The sequence below is a fragment of the Eulemur rufifrons genome, chromosome 15 (genome assembly GCF_041146395.1).
Source record: "Eulemur rufifrons isolate Redbay chromosome 15, OSU_ERuf_1, whole genome shotgun sequence".
NCBI lineage: Eukaryota > Metazoa > Chordata > Mammalia > Primates > Lemuridae > Eulemur > Eulemur rufifrons.
The window spans coordinates 95,462,730-95,487,042 of NC_090997.1; the positions used below are offsets into that span (position 1 = coordinate 95,462,730).

The following is a 24,313-nucleotide window of genomic DNA, read 5'->3' on the forward strand; positions in this document are numbered from 1 at the left end:
TTTTGAGACAGGGTCTTGCTCTGTCGCCCAGGCTAGAGTGCAGTGGCATCATAGCTCACTGCAGCCTCAAATTCCTGGGCTCAAGCGATCCTCCTGCCTCAGCTTCCCAAAACGTTGGGACTACAGACATGAGCCACTGAGCCTGGCCTGGTTTTTTACCTTTTTAAAAGGTTCAAGTCATTTAAAATATGTAGGGCAGTATTAATCTCTTTCTTAATTTGGTTTCAGTGGTTCCAAAAGGACTGCTTATGTAAGTTGACACTAATATTTTAATTATATTCCTTTAATCATTTCTTACATTGTAGTCTTTTAAAAAGATAGTGATAGACTGTCATTTGATATTAGTAGGATTCAAATGATTTAAACTAGGAATGCAACTCTTGAGAGCACTGCCACAAGTTATACTAAATGACTTATACTAATTTAATTTATTGCTTTTTATCCTACGTAGTTAATATATTTAGCTTAAGAACTAATCACCGGTGTGTTTTTTAAAAAAGTCTTATCTGTGCTAGTTTCCAATTTTTAGCTCTTTCTGATGTTAAAACCTCACATAAATTTTTTAGAGTAACTTGTCCTCCTAGAGGGGGAAAAAAGATTTGAGAGTTCAGTCTGTGGGTTCCTAGAGCACTTTTGCGATAAGAAGGGGGCCCTTGGCCAGACTATGCAAAAGCCAAGGAGTTTCCGTAGAGCAGAGATGACAGGACGACTGACATTTGCCTTGGTCCCTCCCACTCCACTGATTGTTCTGGCAAAGTTCCCAGGGTGGTCTCAGAACAGCTCGTGTCAGGGAAAGGGCTGTTCTGATTTCCAAGGAAAGCAAGATAACATTTTGGCTTTAAATGTTCTTATTGCATAAAGTTTGGTTACAAGAAAACTTATAAATGAAAGGCTGTCTTTTAAAGTGATTCATTGACTTGTCCCTGGGGGAATCACAAGTCAAATGAGAGCACTTTGCGGGAAGTGAAAAGACCCAGCCACGCTTGGGGACAGGACCCCTGTTAGATTCTGCTCCCCGGGCGCCTCCCAGGCCCAGGTTAGACAACCTCCAGGTGGAGTCCTGTCTTCACACAGGCAAGGGGGCGAAACAAGGATTTCCTTTCTCCATCCTCTTTAGCCATGAAATTTATTAAGAATGTGTTCCTGATTCCATGAGTGACCGGTCTTCATTGCTTCAAATTCTCTGGATTCAGAACTTTTAATTTAATTTTAAGATTGTATTGATTCCTACTATAAAAGCTCATGGTAGGAAATTTGCAAAATATAGAATAGTATACAGAAAGAAATAACTTCTGATCTCATCACCTCGAGATAACCATTGTACATTTTTCCATAAAAATGAAAATAATATGATACTAAAAGCATTACTGAAAGTCAGATAACTATTTCTTCAAAAAGAGAAATACTGGGTCCTACAAGATTCTTCTAAAGTTTAAAATATATGTACTTGTGCATGTATATAAAAATAAATAAGAGAGTGGGGGTTTTGTGCTGTTTTAAAATCTTTGTTGTTTTTAATTATAGGTTTTTTAATGGGTCAAAAGTTACCTTTGCAAGTAGTAAACCTTAGTTACTAGGCATAAAAATCAGTGTAAACAAAGTCAACTTTCCCAGCTGCTGGTGGACATCCTTTAGTGTTCCAAGGACTGCCACTTTATCACTCCTGCTTTTTATACTCGTTGGCTGTGAGTTTGGGGCATAGCCAGGGTCTATGAGAAGAAAAGGTTTTACTTCCTTGCAGGCTTCTATTATTAGCGTTTGGGGTTATGGATTCTTCTGCTCTGGTTTCTCACCAGTCTCATCCTACTTGCTTCTCTCTTCCACAAATTTCTCAAGATTTCTGATCCATTCATGGCACACTTTTTACTATTATGACTTATTTCCTTTTAACATGTCTTTTAAGTACTTCCAGTGGAGGTTTGGTTGGGAAAAGAGAGTAGTATTGTGTGTGCCTCCTGCCTTCTGGAGCTGGAAACCTTGAGTTTTGTTGTGTTAATTATGCCTTCTCCTCACATAGCTCATTGTGCTCCTTGAAGTTATTTGTGAGATGGATGGACGTATTAGCAATTATAAAGCTTTTTTTCAAAATGGAATATGCTCCCTTTTGCTAAATTCTGTTATGAAGGTGACTATAATTATATGAGGAATTATTTACTGTGTAACTCTGGAGATGAGATAGTCTTCATTCACACCGGTATTTGTGATTGGATTCTGGGAACATGCAGTTATAAATTGTTACCAACTCCCAGAATGTAGCTTTTTCTTATTCGTCTATCACTTCAAGCTGTGGTCCCCAACCCCCAGCCGTGGACTGGTACTGGTCTGTGGCCTGTTAGGGACCGGGCCACAGTGCTCTGCACCTCCTGCCCCCCCACCCCACCTCCCCAGTGTGTGGAAAAATTATCTTCCAGGAAACAGGAAATGAGGGAGTGGGTGCACAGCAGGAGTTAGCGAGCATATTTACAGCTGCTCCCCATCGCTCGCATCACTGCCTGAGCTCCCCTGCCCACCTCCACACCCCAACGTCCGTGGACAAATTGTCTTCCATGAAACCGGTCCCTGGTGTCAAAAAAGTTGGGGACCCCTGACTTAAGGAGAAGAATGAGAGAAGCATATTTCTTTTCCATAGTAGTTGGACAAGATCTCAAGATCAGATCTCTAGTGGTTAAAACAAAACAAATCTCTCTCATCCCCTAGACTCTTGGCTTTTCCCTAATAATTTACAAAACTGAAGTGTTACTAATATTTAAACAATACCCGAGGGATATGATTTTCCAACACCCTTAATACATTGGACAGTAGACCATCACAAAACACATACTCTTAAGTGTTCTGTGCTCTTTCTTGCAAAGGACTGTCAGCAGAAGTGGATAATTTAAGAGTGGAGTTGTCCAAAATAGAAGAAAACAGTTTCTTAATTCAAAAAAGTTACTATTAGAAATATTTCTTTTCTCAAAGGGGGGATGTAGGCTAAAGCATTTTGCTTGTGTGTTTACTTTTTAGAAATTTTGTAAGTGCTAACTAAAGGAGGGAAAAGTAGAATTCTAATCAACGTCTTTCTGTTTTGAAAATTAGGTAATCCCTAAAGTTAATATCCTAAGATATAATTTCTTAGTTTTGGTAGAAAATTGGTTGTATCGCTTCTATGACAGGGATTTTTAAAATTATTCAAGAAAACCTGATCTTTTGCATAGCACATTGGCCGGCCTTACCCTGTGTGTTCATCTTCCTTCTTATGCTTTGTGTCCAAAGGGAAATCACATCTATTTTTATGAACCCTTCATCTAATAAAATGAAACCCCACTGTGTCAAAAAATTAAAAGGTTTGGAGAGGAAGTGGTTCTGACACATTACGCTGTGAATACACATCCCCATCCCTTTCTTCTGAGCAGTATTTTTGCTCTAATAGTTTAAACATGCACATGTATGCCGAGCACTTTACATACCATATCACACTTCATTTTCACAGAATTCTGGGAGGTTGATCTTACCCACATTAATTAATGGGCTCAAAGTCACAATTGCTAGCAAGAGGCAGAGGCGTGATTTAATCCAGGTCTAACTCTAAAGTGTGTGGCCTAATGTGCAGACTATGCCACCTCCCTGTTAAATGTTTCAAATGTTCACTATGAATTGTCTTGAGCTACTATTTATACCTCTAATTATACCATATTTTAAAAATCACAATATGACATTCTGAGTAGTTTGACAAGGCAGTGTGCCTGGATGTTTCTGGTTCAGTGTGAGATATGATTTTCCAAAGTATGGTGTGCTTCATTAAATTTGTTAAATTAAATCCATTTATCCTAGGTTTTTTTTTTTTTGGGGGGGGGGCACTTTGAATGAATGACCTGGGGCTTCTATCCTAGGTTTTAATAGTTTAGCTGGACACTTCTTTAATGTACAATATGAAGCAGGCCCAATCGCGAGGCCCCACGCTGTGACTGAGTGACCAGCCTGCAGCCAGGCCCTGAGAGCCTAACCTCCTTGGTTGGAAATGAGACCATTATTCAGTGTGCTGGCTTTTTACAAGGAGCAATTGGTTATAAATGACAAGATGCTGAAAGTGTTTTTTCTCCTCAAATTTTTTACAGGGAAGGTTAGATGTGCTTCTCCTGGGGTACATTCTAGTGGACTCATTGAGGAGGATGATGTGAGTCTTCTTGCTGCAGCTCTGCGGATTCAGGTTTGTTTGAGAATTTTGAGTTTAGAGATGTGATTAATAATAGTTGCTAACGTTTTACAAGTGTTGTCTTTTTACCAGATATAATGTTAAACACTTTACACAGAGTGTCAGGCCCATTTGATAAGTGATGAAAAGGAGACTTAGAAAGACTACGTTATTTGCCTGTGATCACATGGCATGTATGGGGCAGGAACCTAAATCAGGGTTTGGTGCTATATTATAAATTACCCCCAGAATTTAGCAACTTGAAACAACAAACATGTATCATCTCACAGTTTCTGTGAGTCAGGGATTAGGGAGCAGATTAGCAGATTGGATGGTTTTGGCTCAGGACCTCTTGTGCCGTCAAAATCAGGATGTCAGAGAGGGCTGCAGCCATCTGAAGGCTTGACTGGGGCCGGAGGATCCGTTTCAAGATGGCGCACTCCCATGGCTGCTGGCAGGTGCTAATTTAATTCTTCATTGGCTATTGGCCGGATGCCTTAGTTCCTCATCATGCGGACTCTCTGTAGGGCACTCCCGGGTGTGGCAGCTGACTTCCCCTGGTCCAAGGGAGAGAGCAAGCAGGAAGCCACAGTATGTTTTATGACCCAGTCTCCAAAATCACCTGCCTCCACTTTCTTTTCTTCTGTTTGTTAGAAGTGAGTCACTAAGTCTAGTTCACATTCAAGGGAAAGAGAATTGGATTCATCTCTTGAAGACAGGAGTATTAAAAAATTTGTAGACATCTTTTCAAACCACCACTCTCTATGTGACCTAAGGCCCCAGGTCCCCAGCCCTCCACTGTGTAAACTGAGTGTTCTTGTGGCTCTGGAACCTGCAGTGATGGTGACTGCAGGGTGTGGCATTAACTGGCAGTGGAAAAACCCAAACCTCTAGTTGCTATCACAGCTGAATTAAGCAGAAGCAAGTTTTACTTCATTTCTTTTATACATACAAGGTGACATACAATTCAAACTTCTTAACTTTAAAATGGGGTGTTGTACATTTTTGTATGGAGTATAACTTAAATTTCTACTAAAGCCAAATTTTTTTCCTATTTTGATTTATTTTTATTTTATTTATAATTTATATATATGCATATCACTATTCAATAATTCAATTTGCTTGTTCTTTTATACCAAGTATAGAAGGATGGTACTTGAAATGGTGTTGCAAATTTTGGAAGCTTGGCATCTAAGTGATCGTTCATGCAGTCTTGCGTTTTCCTCATTTTTCTTTTCTAATTTAGATGATGAACCCACTCAGTATAATTTTATTCGTGTACTTGATGTCTTTTGTGAACACTTATTATCTCACATTTTTCTTTTTAAGGAAAGCCTACAAACCTAACTACATGTGAATAAAATTATTCCTAAAGTTCCCTTGGATTATTGTGTGATTATAATCTTTTTGTTTCGTAACATCCACGAGCAGTATCATTTAAGTGCATACCCTGTCAGCTTTTACTTTTATAACTTACGCTTTCCTCTCTGTCCCTGCTGAAGAACATGGTCAGTAGTGGAAGGAGATGGCTTCGTGAACAGCAGCACCGGAGGTGGAGGCTTCACTGCTTGAAACTTCAGCCTCTCTCGCCTGTACCAAGGTAACGCTGGTGATTTGTTTACACTGATGTTAGCTCTCCAGAGCACCTTAAATATCCAAAATTAGTCATGGGAGGGCAGGGCACAACTTTATAGTTTTGATGGAAGATAATTTTTCTTTTTAGAGAGACAGAGTCTCACTCTGTCGCCCAGGCTGAAGTGCAGTGGGGCAATCATAGCTCGCTGCACCCTTGAACTCCTGGCCTCAAACGAATCTCCCATTTCAGCCCCCCAAGTAGCTAGTACTGCAGGCATGAGCCACCATGCCCACTGATAATTTTCTCTAATCATTACATTGCCACACTATTTTTTTCTATTGTAAATTCTCCAAAATTACATAGTCTGTCAATTCTAAGAATGCATATTTTCATTTCATTTCAGTGATGTTTCCTATATTAAATGGCAATGTTTTTTTCATAGTGGTCCATAAAATAATGGTTTTAGATTTGATAAAATACGGTAATGCAATACTTGGAATATGTTTTTCAGTGTTAGAAATGCCCAGCACACATATCAGCCTGGTCTTGCAGGCCATGTAGGTTTCTACTCTGGGAGTGAATGAGCAAGCAAATCAAACATCATCCGACGTGAGGACTGAGCTCAGCTTTCTTCAGAACTACCTGATAGGATAGTCTGTGATGGTCAAGATGATTGTTTACCTCAGAGTGGTATTTGATGAGGTCTAAGCTACATGTTGTCTCTGTATAAATTTGGAAATACAAACTACAAGACATAGTCTCAGCGTGTGATTTAGAATGATTACTTGGAGATGATGTTTGAGCCAGAGAGCTGCATTTTCCAGCCTGGTGATGCCTCATCTCTGTCCGCCCTGCTCTAGGGAATTGGCCCCACCCCCTTTATCCAGGTGTGCATGGCCAGGTGTGACCCCTCAGGTAATTTCATCCAGCACAGTGTCAAGGAGATAAAACCCCTCCAGTAACTGAGTAGATTTTCACCTGATAACCAGTGACTTTTTAGAACTGACCTCTGTTTTCCTTGGGCAGTCAGCTGAACACTCTGGTACGATTATACCCTCCAGGCTCTGTTTTCACCCCTGCAATAGACTAAACATTTTAGTCATGCTCTGTCTTCATTGATACGTAAATTCCATTGAGGACTGTTATTCTTCGTAACATCATCCCTGTAGTTGTGCAATCTGTTTCATAAAATATCTTTTTTTTTTTTTTTTTTGAGACAGAGTCTCACTCTGTTGCCCGGGCTAGAGTGCCGTGGCGTCAGCCTAGCTCACAGCAACCTCAAACTCCTGGGCTCAAGCGATCCTACTGCCTCAGCCTCCCAAGTAGCTGGGACTACAGGCATGTGCCACCATGCCCGGCTAATTTTTTCTATATATATTTTTAGTTGTCCGTATAATTTCTTTCTACTTTTAGTAAAGACAGTGTCTCGCTCTTGCTCAGGCTGGTCTCGAACTCCTGAGCTCAAATGATCCACCCGCCTCGGCCTCCCAGAGTGAAAATATCTTATTTTTTGAAATTATTTATGTTATTTTGGGGCCTTAGCTTTTTAAACAAAAGTCAACAAATTCTACCCACGGAGAGCTAAAAAAAAAAGATAGATTCCATCAAGTTGTGTACCACAGTCTTTCAAAGTAATTTCTACTTGGGGGAGAGGGAAGTGCTTTAATTGTTTAACCAAATTTGATTTCTAGAGCCACTGGGAGAAGAAAGGTAGGCCGAGTCGTTTATAAATCACTCAGAAAAATCAAAATGATGTCACTATGACTCTTGAGCTAGTGAAGAGAAAACCTTGGAGATTCTCCAAGATTAGGCTCTTCAATTTAGGAGATCGTGGGAGGAGAGAAACAGAAAAAAGGTATAGCCAGGAAGGCAAAGTGAAGTAGGAGCCTGTAGAGTAAAGGTTGAGTGGGCAGAGAGCTGGACAGGAACAGGGTGGGCTTCGGGGGAACCTGGCAGGGGCCCAGCACTCACCCCGCAGGGCCCTGAGGCCTCGCTCCCCTCCTAACTTCTCTGGTGCCCTTTGGAGAAGTCTGTGTGGAGGTGTGTTTGCTCTTGTCTCTTACCCCACGGTCGACCCCCGCTTCCCGCAGGACCCTGCAGGAGAACATACGGAAGTTTGAGGGCCGAGAGTCGAGTGCAGGCAGCAGCCTACAGAAATAGTCAGGGCTGCCCGCCCAAGGAGGGGACAATCTGCTGCCTGTGGCCAGGAGGCTGCTGTGCCACAAATAAGTGCTCCAGTGCCAGTCAGGGGATGGCTGTCCTCACGGATGTGACCCTTAGAGCCGTTCCCCGATGCCTGCTCTCCTGTGCTCAAGGCTCTGGGTTAGCCTTGCTGCCACGGGAGGGGAATAAGTGTGACCTCCAGTTCTCACACTGACGGTCAGTCAGAAAGGTGGGTGGCCTGACCCCCACAATAAAGAAATGACTGAGCACACGAGCCCCACATGGCTCTCTGGAGAGGGCAGCGTTACACCTGCTGTGTCCAGAGCGTTACACCTGCTGTGTCCAGAGCACTCCTGTAAGATGAGCAGGGGCGTTCTCGTCTTGCCAGTAAAATTGAAGAGTTAAACTTTGTGCCCAGAGACACTCCGGGCTTCCCAATATTTCCTCAGTCTGGAGTTGAGCTTCAGGCACTGGGTCCTTTTACCGACAGTTATGTAATTATTAAAATATTTTGAAATATGATTTTGGACTGGAAATAGGAAAGAGAGGGAAAGTATGGACACAGATAAAACAAAATAGCATTTCCACCTTTCTGAATAGCCAAGAGACACACGTGGCTAGCCCAATGGGAGCGCATTATGCAATAACCCTCTATTCATGGCTAACGTAGGGCAGTGATGGCCCACATAGAGCGTTTTGCTTTATAGTGGATTTACACTTGCAGGAGGCCCTTGGACACATGGTGATACATAGTTCTCTTGTCCCTATGGCATAGGTGTTATTCTTATGCCTGGACACAATTCTAGGATCTTTGTGCGTATTTTGGAGTTGCAGCTCTAAAAGTATGCACCGTTTTCTCATGCATATTAATTGTTAGCAGTTGTGCTTAATACCGCCTGGGAGAAAGGACCACAAAGCAGTTGCGTTGATTTAATTGTTGGCGTGAAGTATGGCTGCTTTCGCTCTAGCAGCGACCACCTAAGCTGACAAGACTCATGCCTCTTTCATGCTGTCTCTCCCCACCAGCGATATTGAGATTTCAGGAGGACAGACTCCAAAAGCTGTGGATGTCCTTGCCAAGGAGATAGGATTGCTTGCAGATGAAATTGAAATCTATGGCAAAAGCAAAGCCAAAGTGCGTTTGTCCCTGCTAGAAAGGTTAAAGGATCAAGCAGATGGAAAATACGTCTTAGTTGCTGGGTAAGACTACATTTAAAATCTACTTCACTAAAGAGGCATGTTTAGAAAACTCTCTTCCCTGTTTGTCTCTGTCCTCATGCCCCTCAAATCCATCCTGTTGTCAAATTTGACATTATTTTATCCATTTCACTTAGCAGTCCTTCACTTGGCATCAGGTAAGTTTTTATTTTCAATGCAGAGCAAATTAATTTCCTCTACAAAATAGAAAGTGTAACAAGTTGCAGAACCTTATCTTTTGTTTCTCATATTGTGTTGTGATCACCCCTGCTCCCCTGAGCTTTTTTATTTAGCTTTTCGTGATAAAAGTCAAAACAAGAATTGAAAGTAAAATATTTTGAACCAAGAAGATTTTTCTGTGTGTTCTACTTAGAAATAATATTTTAATGGAAAAATGTACAAACAATTGTGTGAACCTTATGTTTTCCTGTTAATGTCGTTAATACTTCTGACATATTTTCATTACAGAAACTCATTATTTCTCTGTTCTTGTATTTCAAAACTAATGTTGCACCATTTTCATTTGTGTTCGTTATTTTAAAAAAGAAATTTGGAGTTTTTGTGAAAGGGAGTGTTGGCTTTTTTCCCCTCTTTTTTAAAAAAAGAAATGCATTCACTAGCTGAAAAGATGATAGAAAGCAAGGGATTTCAAATATTTGTTCACTGTGACCTCGGGGAACACCAAGAAACCATATAAATTCCTTTGTTGCCTTGAAATTTCATTTCAGTGACTGTTGCTTGCAATGCATAGGCCAAGGCTTGAGGCACAAAAACCTACGTGTTAGGCAGAGGACATTTCTCGTGACAGGACTTGACTCATAGTTAACTTTGTTTTTACATATTTAATTATTAATGTAAGTCCTTTTTTCTTTATTTCTTTTTCTGGTTATAAAAATAACACAGTCTCATTGTAGAAATGTTCCAAAAATACAGAAAATATAAATAAGAAAGTAAAACATCCCAAGTCCTACCACCTAGAGGCAACAACTGTAGTTTTTGTGAAACATGTGAGGGCTATCTTGACATTAATAGAGCCTTTCATAAGTGAGATCATACTAGACATGCTGTTCTCTAAGTGACCTGATAATTCATATGTTGTGTACCTACCTCCATGTGACTGAGTATAGAGCTATGTTACCATTTTTCATGACTGCATAACATTCCAATGTTCACGTCGCAGATTCTTAAACATGTTGGAAGAAGAGAGAACGGAGGGGATAAAATGCCTGGGGTAGGGGTGGATTTCACTGTACATACCTTCCAGCACCTCTGGTTCCACTGAGAAGCACGGCTGTGGCTCAGCCTGGGACAGTACAGCACATTTCTAATCTTTGAGTGCATTGATGCAGAAAAATGATTTTAAAATATGATAGCAGATGTTCCATAATTTATTTAACCAATTCTCTATTGATGGGCAATTGAATTGTTCCCAATTTTTTGCCATTATAAACAGTGCTAAAATTAACAACCTTGGGCATGCGTATTTGTGCATTTATCCAATTGCCTCCTTAGATCCCTAGAGGCAACTTTCTTAAGTCTACAAGTAAAGCAAAATATCATCCAAGAATAATACCACCTTTTGAATGGTGTCGTAATTTCCTCATATCTCTTTTCCTTCCCTCTTTCCCTTTCCCACCTCCCCCTCCTCTTATTCCTCCTTCTGTTACTTTTTTGTGAGAGCACTAGACAGCCAGGGTCTCTCAGTCCCTCGGCAGCTGGGGTTTTAAGGAATTCATACTTTGCTGCAGCACCTCAGTTGCCTGTGACTTAAAGTTTGTCCCTCAGGCTTCTAGGCTCACTGCAGCTGGACTCCCGGGCCCCTTTCCAACCTAGGACCCTAACCCCAATGTCCACGTAACTAAGCTTCGGGAAAGCTCCTTGCTGAGGGGAGATGTTGGCCCCACCTGCAGGCACCCTCTGGGCCGGCTATCTAGCTGAGAAGCACACAGTTATACCTGGCTCCAGGATCTCTGAGGTTGGAGCGTACGTCTAGCAGGGGTGTTTTCATGGAAGTTTGCTTGGTGTACCTTTGTTTGCAATGAATAAACAAACTCTTGGACATTAAGAACTTTAAAAGCATCCCTAAGGATGTGGTTCCCTTCCTCTAGGCTTTACGTGATCTTGGTAGGTGGGTTTGCTGGTTTTCTCACTGTGTTTAGATGGGAGGACTTAAGGAAAACTCAGGAGGATGAGGTCTCAGTTTATGAAGGAAGAATCGTGCAACAATTTTTCTTGTAGAGTGGCTGAGACTTACTCCATTTTGGGCTTGTCAACACTGGAAATAAAAACACAAATCTGGACATGGCCCTGCCCTCAGCTGGGAACATAGCATCAATACTTCTAAAACAACAGTTGTGATATGATATTGTTATCAAGTTCCTAACTGGGAATCAAACCGTCAAGGCCTGGCCTCTAGCCACATGCTAGAGAACGCTCGTGAGCATGGATAGCTGGGGATTGCAGCTAACATGGCTCTATGCCCAGCGGAACATCGCTGCACGCCTCTCTCTGCCAGCATTAATATGCGTGGCTGAGCTGAGGCTGAGGTTGGCCTGCGTGTTGTAAATAGAAATGAAAATTAAACATGAATTCTCAAGAACAAATTTAACACCAAGATCAACAATTCTTTTTCTGAAATTGTGATATAAGTTCCTTTACCTAACAGGCCTTTGAAGGAACAAAAATTAAGTGGTGGTCCTTTCAACTGTATTGGGAAAAAAACTGTGAGAATAGAATTATGATATATATGCATCTGTAACAGAGCTTGAAGATTTTTTAGGAAATGTATACCTTACTGGATTCTATAATGGAAGAATAAACAGCACCCCCAACACAACAAATGGTATATTTTTTTAAGTGTGTAAACTGCCAACAGCATCTAATCCTTTAATAGCCGAATGATTGAGATCAGTTTAAAATGCCAACAATATTTTATCTATAATCTAAATTGAAAAGTCAATTTGAAAGAAGAATGACTTCTATATTTTTCCTTTTGATCATGTCAACAGGAGAAAACGATATTATCAAACTATTATATGCACTGTTGCAACTTCTTTAGAGATACGAATGATCCCTTCATTAAATGGAGAATTATTTCCTTTTTCTGAAAGTCTTTTTTTCATTCTGAAAATAATGTCAGCTTACTGTAAAAAAATGTAACATAAAGAAAAGCGAAAAGAAAGAGAAAACTATAATAAGTCCCTTGTTACTCAGAAGTGTTACAAATCTTTATATTTCCTTTCAGGATTTTATCTATACATTCATCCTTCTTAAACGTTGACATCATGCTATAAATACCATTTTTTTGTCCTGACTTTTTCTCTGAACACTATAACATAAATCTTTTCCCATGCTTTAGCAGAATTCAAATACCCAAGTAATTTTTCAGTAGACCTAAATAACAATATATTTGTTATACATTTGAATTTATATATAAATATGATTTAACTATATCAACAGTGGGATTAAAATATAAAACAATGAGATTTTTAAAAAATCTTCTATTAGTTACCAAAATGCAGAACAGATTAATTTTTCTAAAAAGCCATTCTTCAAACTTTAGGATTTCTTATTCGGTCAGAATCATCTGTATTTCATCAACTACACATCGCATGGTATTTACACCTACACATCACTTTATTTGCTTTGCCTGACAAAATGAAAAGTATTGGGAATTGTTCAGGGAAATATGCCAAAAGAATCTTAGGGACTCTTGAGCTTTACATATTTTCCCAGTTACACTAATGAAAAGGAATTTTGTTTGAGAACTTGACTCGGAGTGCAGCTGCAGGGCATTTGAATGTGTGCTCCGGCTCCATTGGGCCTTCACCAATTTCTATGCAGAATTTTCTAGAATTTCTCTGAATTGCTTGGACGGAGGAGCTAAAAAAGAAGCCCAAACTGGTCTGTGAACAGACTGAATTTCACACTAAAGAAAAATTAAAATCATTCATGTCACTTCATCTTTTTTTCTGCAGAGTGCCAAATGCCTGATTTGATTCTTTCTTTCTTTTTTTTTTTTTTGTTTCAACCCATTGTTTTGGTACAATGTAAAAATAATCTTTACTGACTTTTCTAAGCTTTTGCCTTTTGTCTTGAGTAACTATTTACATATCTGTGAGATTTTCTTTTATTTGTACTACTTGCAGAAGAGAACAAAGTTATTTCGAAAAAAACACTACCCCGAGAGGGCCTTTGAACTATTCCTTCAGTCAAGTGTAATGGGAAACACAACAGAATGGACTGTGGAGTTTATCGTTAAATAATAAAAGGCTTTAAAAAAACCTTCGAAGTCATCAAGATGCCTAGGACGAATGCTGTATGTTCAGATGCTGTTTGGAGCATGTGGTGTTGGAGTTCACGGTTAGGCTCATGGCTAATGGCGAAAATATTGTTCAATGGGATTCTGGATTTGAGAATGGCTCAAAGTCTTACCACATCTTTCTGTATAGGCAGCCTTTTTTTTTTTTTTTAATTTCAGAATATTACAGGGGTACAAACGTTTTGGTTACATAAATTGCTTTTGTACCGTTTGAGTCAAAGTTATGAGTGTGCCCATCCCCCAGATAGTGTGGACTGTACCCGTTGGGTGTGAGTTTACCCATCCCCTCCTCCCCTTCCCTCCTGCTTGATTTCAGATGAATGCTACTTCCATATGTGCACTTAAGTGTTGATCGATTAGTTCCAATTTAATGGTGAAAACATGCGGTGTTTGTTTTTCCATTCTTGTGATACTTCACCTAGAAGAATGGGCTCCAGTTCCATCCAGGATAATACAAGAGGTATTAGTTCACCACTTTTTTTTTTTTTGTGGCTGAGTGGTACTCCATGATAAGCAATCTTTTTGACCTTTGAGTAAATGATAAACTTCTTTCTGATTTTGTCCCAATTGTCTCAGAGTACTTTGACAAATTTGTACTGTAATTGATAGTAAATAATATTTATCTTAGAAAAGGCAACATTACATCATCAGCCATTTTCTGCTAGTCTGTGCCCTGAACCGGTGATAAGAATGCAGGGAGAGTGGGCATTTTATTTTTTTTGAGTTTTTGTTACCCACTTTTGTTTGCCTCTGTGAGCTTGTGGCCTGGTAGGTGAGACAGACATGTCAGAAAGCTTATAATAATGCAGTCTGGAAAGTTCTATAATGATCATGTGGTAAATGCTCTGGGATGTCGGGGAGGGAGCGCATAATCTGCTTTGAGAAGTTGAGGAAAGTAACGAATGAAAATCAGTCCAATCTCCATAAACTCTAAGCTCTTATAGAAAAAGAAATTAGATTAACTTGGTGCTGGTTCTTTTCTAAATCAACTTGATGATTTAGAATCTGAGCTAAGGATATGGGGGAAAAAAATCAAACCCAATTTTGATACCAAATGCAGGAATGAGGTGAAATAAATTTTTTATTGTAGCTCTCCTTTTATTGCTCCCAATAAATACTTCCTACTTTCTGATTTTCCTGAATTGTATTAGTTGGCAGAAAGCGGAGCAGCCCTGTGTTTCTAATTAAAAATTGGATGGTGAGCTGAAGTTTGAGGAGGTCATCTCTGGGCGTGTCTGCTTTTGGCTGTCTCCGGCAGCTATGCTAGCATATCCTTGGGAATGAAAATGTAATCCTTCATGTGACACAGTTTAAGTAAACCACTTAGTCCTCTGCAAACACCAAATGCTCAGTACGGTACTTACACTACGTTTGATGCTACAGTGTCTTTGCAGGCCATTCTAAGTGCCTTTATTCCCACTGTATCTAAGAAAATAAAAAGTTGACTCAAAATATAAGTACCTTTGTGTAGCTTTGAGTCTTCACGTTGACTCCATTAGACGTTTGCTATTTAGACAGATGCGGAGGTGACCGAGAAGCCAGTGCCGTGTGGCACGAGGAGCTGGAGGTTTCTTTTGCCCAGCAGTGTTCAGACTGCCTCACCAGCTCCCGCTGCAGTGGGCACCAGCGACCTCCTTGGTGCTAAATCTACTGACCACCTCTCAGTCCTCACCCCGCTTCCAGCCTCAGTGGCATTTGTCTTCCTTCATCTCGAAACACCCTCTTCCTTGGCCCCCATCCGGGACTTCCCTGTAACGCCCCGTCTCCTTCTCCAGGGTTCTCTTACTTTACACCATCCATCCTGGTTTCCTTGTGGTCTCTCTTCTCCTGACTGGTCCTTAGAAGTAAATGTACTTACCCCTTTTCTCACCCCGTGCCCTCTCCCTGGGTGATCTTACCACCCCACGCTTTAAACTGCTAATTATGGTTATGGTCTCCATCCACAGAATTAGCCTAGTGAAGTCAGGTGACTGGGTTTGATTCCCAGCTCTACTACTTACTAGTTGTGTGACCTTGGGCAAGTGACTTAAACTCTCTATGCCTCAGTTTCTTCGTCTGTCAAATGGAGATACAAATAATTAACCCAATAAACATAATACATAGCTCCTTGCCTATTAACTGCCCCCAGCCCACCCTCAATTTTATCTGGCTAATATTTATTCATTTGTCTGGTCTCAGCTTAGCTGTTACTTCCTACAGAAAGTCTTCCCGGATGTTCCAAATCTAGTGAGATCCTTTAGGTCCTTTTTCCATATACTGTCTTAACACAGTCTAATTGCCGGCTCTCCCCATGTTGGTGTTTATCACATTTATTGTGGTTGCTGATGTATCCAAACCTCCTATCAGCTAGAAGCTCTGCGAGGGCAGAGATGGAATCTGACCTGATCAGCAGTGTGTCCCCAGCATCTAGCCTGGGGCCTGCCACAAAATACTTGATAAATATTTGCCGAATGACTGTATTGCAGGGGTGGTGATGCATCTAAAGGCATTACTCCTTTGTGGTCACATCACTAGGTTTAGTGGGTCAGAAAGCTCTTATCAGATTTGTTGTGGTTGAGTATCCTAGACAGCCTGGCCCACATCATCCGCAGAAGACCAAATTGGAAGCCCACATGACAGTTTAAAGAATTTTAGTGATGGTTATAGTATGCTAAGGAACAATTCATGAGGTCTTCCCTGGGAATGTAATAGGCTCCCCTCCTGTTACTTAGTACTGTGATGTCGTTATGAACGTGTGAATATTCCATTTTGGAGGGTGTTGTTGTCCACAATAAGCTCCTCCAGGGCAGAAGTTATCTCCGTAGAATGTGGAAGGGCTTCAGACTTAGTCTTTTCAAATATTTGAAGGGCTGTTATAGGGAAAGGGATTAGGCTTAGCGTGTGGGATTCCAAGAGATAGGAGGCAGCAGGAATGCAGATGTCTCCTCTTCAGAACAAAGAACTTTCTAACCGTAAAAGCTGTCTGGAAATGAGCGGCCCGCCCTGGAGGTGATGGGCTCCCGTCACTGTCTGTGTTCGCGCATGGCAGGGACAAGCCGTGGGCAAGCATAGCTAGAAGCAGGTGGACGAGTGGGCCTTCAGGTCCTTTCTAAGCCTCAGAGTGGCCGTGCCCCACTCACTCAAGGACCACTGAGCTAGGCCCCGTGTCCACACCATGCCCCCAATAAATGGCTCGGGAAGAATAGTACCTAATTACTCACCAGCAAGAAATGACATCCACATAATTATTTAAACCATTTTAACGGATGTTTCTATGGCATTTCTTTGGATTGATACCACTATTAACATCAGCCCCACTGCCCAATAACCTTTCCATTTTTGGTCTCTTGGTAAAGATGTATCTGTGTCTTGACTTTAGCTTGAGCCCAGCCTGGGTGATGTGTGGGTGGACCACACTGCTCCAAGAAAATGGACTTACTGAGTAGATTTTGGGATTGTGTGTTCTCTACCAACATCCTCTCGTTTGCTTCTGGTATCTTAGGCTGCTTTCACATAGATTGCCTGGGAAATTTTTATTAACTTCACTTTTTCCCCCCAAATCAGGATCACGCCCACTCCTCTTGGAGAAGGGAAGAGCACCGTCACGATTGGGCTTGTGCAGGCTCTGACCGCGCACCTGAATGTCAACTCCTTTGCCTGTCTGAGACAGCCTTCCCAAGGACCGACTTTTGGAGTGAAAGGTACTGTGTTTAAGAACTATTATAGCACATTATTCGGAGCAAACTTTGGGGGAGGAACGTTTAAAAAAATCATCAACAGATAAGGAGTTAAAAGGTTACAGAGGAGCTAGCACGTTTCATCGCTGCACGCTCAGTTCCGAGCAGTTCCCCACGTTGGTCCTCCTGGGGACAAAGACAAGCAGAGGGAGCTGTGGGGGACTTCAGTGGAGCCCCTCAGGAAGCCCGTTCCCCTGGCTCCCTTGCTCAGCACTCGAGCAGAGCCTCCCGTTCCATCAGCGCCTCTTTGCCAAGTGCCAAGCGAACTTGACAAGCTGCCATTCATGCTGGTGTCTTCATCCCAGCCCCAGGGAAAGGTCTCTCCTCCGAACAGTCGGAGGCCCTTTCGTCTCAGCCCGTCAGGGTGGCTCTGTGGGGCCTGAGCAGCTCTCGGGAAACCAGCTGGCTGCGGACAGCGAGTTATAATGAAAATGCCTCTTTGGCTGTGGTTGGGCTGATATCTGGCACCTTCCCCTTCATTCCTCTTTTTTCCTTGATTTATCATGAACTCATTCCTTAGCTCACTTTACAACAGCATTTATTGCTGCAATTACTGTTTATTCTTGGCACTTTTGGGTTTTTAACAGTATTATATTTATATTACTATTACAAATATTAATACCGCCTATCTCATTAAGTTCTGATAACTCACAGAGTGCCATACATTATGTAGTGCAGTGAACACTAGACTTGGAGCGTGAAGGCTGAGGTTTTATTCGCAGCTGTGTCTCTTACTGCTGTGTGACCTTTAGCCAGTCATAACCTCTCTGAGCTGCATCTGCAAAAATGCAAAAGGGCTGGTATTACCAGTCTCATGGCTGGGAGTGAGGATCAAATGAGATAGCATATAAAGAACGGGGTGCATTGTAAAATGATACGAACATGGATGGTATCGTTATTATTTTAGGAAAGTCTTTTTAATATTATAACGTTTTAAGGGGTAAGCAGCATGACAAATCTTACTATTATTTGAAATAAATTGACTGAAGGTGATAATTTGTTAATCTGAGGTGGTTATCAGGTAGGTTGTTTTTAACAAAGTTTTCTGATACTTCAAGGCATGTAGGATTTAGATGAAGCATAGTCACGTAAATCTAATAATAAAGTAATAACATAATCTCATATCTTGATATGTTTTACACTAATGACATTTCCTATATTATGCTTACCTTTGTATTTTTACACAAAGAAACAGAGGTCTTTAAATTACATAGTTGGACACAATGTGAACTTTTTATTTTACTTCTGTTCTGCTTAGAGCAGTTAATGTTTCTTGCTGTCTATTGTTATTTCATCTTGGGTGTAGATGATTCCCTGTTGGGTCTGGGGGGCTGTGTCCATCGGGGTTGCTGTTCTTGGTGACTCGTTTCAAATACTGCTCGTTCTGTTGTTCAGGGGGAGCCGCGGGCGGTGGATATGCCCAGGTGATTCCCATGGAGGAGGTAAGACCATGAAGAGAGCTGTGTCGGGCATCACTGCGCGTCCCTTCTGACCCCCTTCTCTCTGCTGATCGCTAGGCACAGGCCCACAACCTTCCATGCACAACCCCAAAGTCCTAGAGAGGCTCTGAAAACCAAAAGTGTTTACATAGCTTATGTGGTGACAAAACCTGACATTGACTGTTATGAGCTGTGTATGTGTTTTGTTTGTGCCACTTGATGTGAATATTTACATACATTGCTGGAGAAAAATTATTTTGATTAATGAGTGCTGTCGTGGCCCCTACTTGGGGTGTTTTATAAACCTCACATTACCTTCCTAATTTCCAAAACTTCTGAATCCCAAAACGCATCTGGCGCTGAGGGTTCTGGGTACGAGGCTGTGGACCTGCATCTCCATCCATCATCTGCTACATCGCCAAGTTCAGGAAGACTTAGATGCTTCACTTCTGTCAATTAAGACTCCACAATTAGATAGCTCCAGAAGAAAATGGGCAAAAACAGCGGATGCTGTTAATTCTTACTTCTCCAAGAACGCCATCGACGTTCTGCATGGCCTTGCCCTTGTCCCCTGTGTCTACCCAGTGACCGGTGAGCGTCAGTTCTGCTCTCTGCAACAGCCTTGCAGGCCAGGCCTTGCACCATCTTGCTAAGCCCAAGTCTGAGCAGGCTCCTTTCCTGTTTCGTAATTTCAGCAATCATCCGTCCCTCTCCAGCAGGGCACGGAGGTCCTCGTGGGTGGCTGCTCTGGCCTCGGTGTCCACAGAGTCCCACCTGCACCCCTCTCTCCACCATATCAAGCTCCTTGCAGACTCCCTTCCTGTTTTCTTTTGGTTCCAGGACTTTTCCCTTGCCTGGAACGTTCTACCCTTCCTTTGCTGCCCTCTCTACCCAGCCCAGATGCTAGTCCCGAGGTTCTGCTCCACCCCACAAATCCCCCTCGTACTCTGTGTTTACGCCGTCTGGTTCCATCAGCTGTGACGAGCTGCAGGCCTTTCTGGAGGTTTCAGGTCCCAGCACTTAGCAGAGTGCCCAGCACATAGTAGGTACTCACGAGGAAATATTTTTTGGCTTTGTTGAAGGAATAGGGGAAGTGTTTACTCAAGGAGGCCTGAGTGTCAGGGAAGCCAAAGAGAACATTTGGGTAAATGTCAAGTATTGGGGATGGGGGTGAGAAAGCAGCCAGGGCATGTCTGAGAAAAGGAGCCCAAAGCCTCACATCTGGGTGGGGATGGGCACCACGCCCAGCCGGGAGCCCAGGAGGCCAAACTGGGGATGGAGGACAAGGTGTGTGCCTGGGGGAACGGCTTAGGATTTAGCCAGCAAATACTGAAAGGACGTCGATGTCCCACTGTGTTAGGGCATCAGCTGCGTAGCCCGAAGGGAAACTACCTTATGGTAGTTGAGTCACCTGAACACACTTGGGCACTTTGTTCCTTGAAGTTGAGCACTTCCCGTATCCACTTCATCTTGTCCCCAGCTCTGAGCACCGTGCCTGACACTTAGTGTCAGTTCACCGAGTGCCCTGCACAGACAATGCATGCTGGAGGAAACCTAATAAATGGTCATCTGGGAACATGTTAGAACAGAGTCCAGGTGGGCTGAGGAACTGACGGTGCAAATACTGAGACTCGAAGGGTGAGAAGGAGCCAGCCTCGGGAAGAATGAGGTTGCGCGTTCCGGGCAGTGGGAATTGCTGGGGCAGGAAAGGGCTTGATCTGTTCGGGAACTGGAGGACCCCATGGTGGCTGGAGCCCAGTGGCCTGGCGTTTGGGAGGCAGGGGAGGTAGAGGAGTGGGGAGGTGCCGGTTCTCTCAGGTGATTGTAGTTTGTAGCCAAGAGGCTGAATTTTCTTTGGGGTGCCATGGCCAGCTGTGGAAGAGATCTTGACAGGACAGTTACATGATGCAAATCGGGTTTTATAAAATTCACTCTGGCTTCTGTGCGAAGAAGGCACTGAGGGGGCCCCAAGTGGACATGAGGAGTCTAGTAAGAACTGGACTTACCCAGGGGAAAGATGGCAGCAGCTTGGCCCAGATTCGTGGCAGTGAGGGTAGAAAAGAGGATGGCGATTTGAGATCTGTTTGCTGATGTTCGTAGGATTAGATGTGAACAGGGAGAAGGGGGGGAGGATTCAGATTTGACACCCTGACACCCAGGGTACTGGCTTGAGCAACTCAGTAGAGTCATTTCTTGAAACGGAGAAGCAGAGGAGAGAGGAGTGGGAGGTTTGAACTGTGTGGGGCGGGTGTGGTGGAGGGCTGTGGTCAGGAGAGTGCTCTTTGGGGCCTGTGAAGCGTTGCAAGTGGGTCTCAAGGAGACAGCTGGAAGGAAAAACTTACATCCCAATTGTAAAATGGCCAAAGGGTTCAGTAGAAACATCGGAAAAGAAATATTAACACACCAGTGAATGTTCATCTTCACTAATAAATAAATCTACATGAAACCCACTATCAGTTACCATTTGACTTGTCAAATTGACAGGATTGGATTTTTCAAAATAGTAATGATACCAGATTTTGGCAATGAGAGGTCCAAGTACACTCCCATGCACTGCTGGGAAGTGTATGTTGATTAAGCTCTTCTGGAGCAGAGTTAGAAACATGTATCAAGTGCCTTAAAAACCTTTATAGTCATTGGCCCAGATAAATTCATTTTTAGTTTATCCTAAGGAAAAATTGGGTGTGTGTGCAAAAATTTAACTTTAAAACTATGTACCTTTACATAGTTTATAGCATTAAAAAGTTGGAGAACTTTACTGTATTTTGAGACTAATGTAAAAATGCTAGTAATATTAAAATTTAGTATAAAAGCTAAAATATAAACTATTATGGTGCTAAGATCCCAATATTTAAAATTACAAATATATTTTATAAGATATACATGACATACATATTTAATTTTTCAGATTTTCTCCAGTAAACATATTTTTATAAATTATAAAATAAAATTTTAACAAGAAAATAAAAATATTTAATATTCCAAGGAATTAAAGAAATATAACTTAAACCAGAACACTACTTTTTCAACTGTTAAATTATTTTTTTATTCCAGAGGTTACTTTGTTTCTGAATTGCAGGTGGTAACTTCATCCCTTTCAAAAAATAATTCGGTGATATTATCGAGATCCTTTAACCCAATAACCACACTCCTGAAAATATATTGCTCATTAGTGATTACCTTTCTAAAAAAGAGAAAAAAGCTATTTACATGTATTCTTTATAATTGTAGCCTTCTTTGCAAATGTGAAAAATTTGGAAGCCAACTTAAATATCCAGACATAGAAGGCTGAAAATTTTGGTACATCTACTATACACAGCCCCTATAAACCGTGACTATGTACAAGAGTGAAAATAAGGAAACCAGTCTTTAAGTCCAATGGAATATTTTGCCCTTAAACCAGGAACGGGAGAATTTGCAATCAGAGAGACTGCTTAAGAGTTCTTTGTTGTCAAATGGAAGACCTTGACGTTAGTTTTCTGATTTAGGCTGTCCTGTGGACTCAGCTCATTATAGGGATATGTAGTTAGCATATTACTTTATTTATTCAGGCAGTCCCTGAATTCTGCCACGGTTGTTTGAAACAAATAGAAAGATGTCTCGCTTCATTTCCAGTTCAACCTTCACTTGACTGGGGACATCCATGCCATCACTGCTGCCAACAACTTGCTGGCTGCTGCTATCGACACAAGGATTCTGCATGAGAACACTCAAACAGATAAGGTGAGAAGGATTCCTTGCTGTCCATTTTGGGCATCTTATCCGGGATTCCTGGATTCTTAAGGAGTCAATGAAGAGACTTCTGAGATCGGTAAACTCTGAAATTTTATTAAGAACTTGATGAATTTCTCTTTCTGTTTTCTTTTTTGTGAGCGCTGGTTCCACAATCAGTTTTTCTTTTCCTTTTTAATTTACTTCCCCAACCCTATCATTAAGTACTGCTGCAAACCACCCACTCATTTGCTGACAGGTAATGTTCGTTTCACACAATCATTAGATGTCTCTGCATCCCCACAAACATGGGGTTGGGGAGAAGCAGGAAGAGAAGGGACTGTGTGCTCCAGGGTTGTGAGTGAGTGTGGCGGGAACAGATACAGATGAGACAAAACCTCTTAGCTGCCACCCTTGAAAGCCAGACCATTTCTTCGGAGCCCATATTACCGAAAGTCCGGCACTTGTCCCTGAGACCACATCAGAAGAATGAGGACAAGTGGTTTGAGGAGAAGGAAAGGGGAGTTTATTAATTTGCCAGCAAATGAGGAGGTTGGCAGTCTCCCATCTCAAAGTACCAACGTCCAGAACTTGGTGAATTTTATGTCTGTCTGTATTTCCTGAGGAGAGGGTCCTTACTTTGGTCAGATTCTCAAATAGGTCTATCACCACTGCCAAGTTGTTGGGAGAATTAGATTATGTTGTATTTTTTAAGTCAAATATTCTTTGAGATGAGTCTTTAGTTTTAAAGGTAATGGGTAGACCAGTTCTCTTCCTTCTTGCTGTAGATCCAATCTCTGGTCTACACTAAGGGGATTGGACAGACGTCTTTTGAAGAGTAATGTTACACGTAGCTATCCTAGGTGTGCTGTTATAAAGGTCAGAGACCTTTGTTGGGTTTCATGTGTGTGCAGGCTAAGAGGTAAATCACACCCCCGGGGGGAATGGGTGCTAATTCCTCAGCAGACATAGGACATGGATAAAAGCGTACTTTCTGGCATGTTTTAAAGCAGGGTCTTGACTTTCTTCAATTAAAGTAATTCCTTAGTGAGTCTTTGGAGCAGGCTCCAGATAATATAGCTCAAGAAATCTGTTTATGCAAACTCTTTACAATGTGCATTATTTCAGGTCCAGTCAGTTTCATTAAAATGACAGAATTTAGGTCTACATTATTTATATTAGCCTACAAATTTTAATAGGGTCTGTTATCTAAATAGTTTAGTTACAAATGTAATGAAGTTTGTTATATCTTGTGAATTGTCCAAATTCATAGTTGGCCCCTAAGCTTTTCTGAGGTTTTGTTTTTGTTTTGTGTTTTTAGGCTCTGTATAATCGACTGGTTCCTCTAGTGAACGGTGTCAGAGAATTTTCAGAAATTCAACTTGCTCGACTGAAAGTAAGTTTCCAATTAGCAGTTCTTTAAAAAAAGAAAAACAAAGTCCTAGAAACACACCAGAAAGATTGTCGAAGCCAGAAATTTTGAACTTGATTTGGTTTTGGTTTTCAGATATTCTTTTGGGTATTAAACTTTAAAGAGACAAATCAATATAGCAGAGAGAGTACAGTATTAAAAGCCTGAAAACTGGACCCTGCACCAAAGAACCAGGTGGACAAATTAATTAAAGTTTTTAGGTCTTACTTTCATTACTTGAAACGAGAGATCTACTTTGCTAATCTACAAGTTCCCTAGTCAGCTAACAAATTAGCTGAGCGCGGTGGCACATGCCTGTAATCCCAGCTATTTGGGAGGCAGAGGCAGGAAGATGAGGCCAAGAGTCCGAGGCTATAGTATACTGTGATCACACCTGTGAAAAGCAACTGCACTCCAGCCTGGGCAACATAGCAAGACCTCATCTCTTAAAAAAAAAAAACTAACATTAGAATTTTTGTGAATCCTCTCTCTAAAGAGAAGTAAATGATAAACTAGCCTTTGAAAATTCATCTATCTCAGTTTTTGTTGTAGCAAGATACTATAAGCATACTTACGAAAGCCATCTTAATTCTTACCCTGTTATCTTA

The 24,313-nt window shown here is 41.5% G+C and overlaps 1 protein-coding gene across 2 annotated transcripts in view; it reads left to right on the top strand.

Annotated features, from left to right (window-relative positions):
* The window catches only part of MTHFD1L (methylenetetrahydrofolate dehydrogenase (NADP+ dependent) 1 like), a 186,677-nt gene that overhangs the window by 36,775 nt on the left and 125,589 nt on the right, over positions 1-24,313 (top strand). For both annotated transcript variants that reach the window (XM_069488615.1, XM_069488614.1), the window contains exons 9-15: positions 4,095-4,186; positions 5,674-5,771; positions 8,937-9,110; positions 16,972-17,108; positions 18,540-18,586; positions 22,199-22,306; positions 23,616-23,690. In XM_069488615.1, the coding sequence (XP_069344716.1) occupies positions 4,095-4,186; positions 5,674-5,771; positions 8,937-9,110; positions 16,972-17,108; positions 18,540-18,586; positions 22,199-22,306; positions 23,616-23,690 (731 nt within the window). The remainder of the gene's footprint in view (positions 1-4,094; positions 4,187-5,673; positions 5,772-8,936; positions 9,111-16,971; positions 17,109-18,539; positions 18,587-22,198; positions 22,307-23,615; positions 23,691-24,313) is intronic.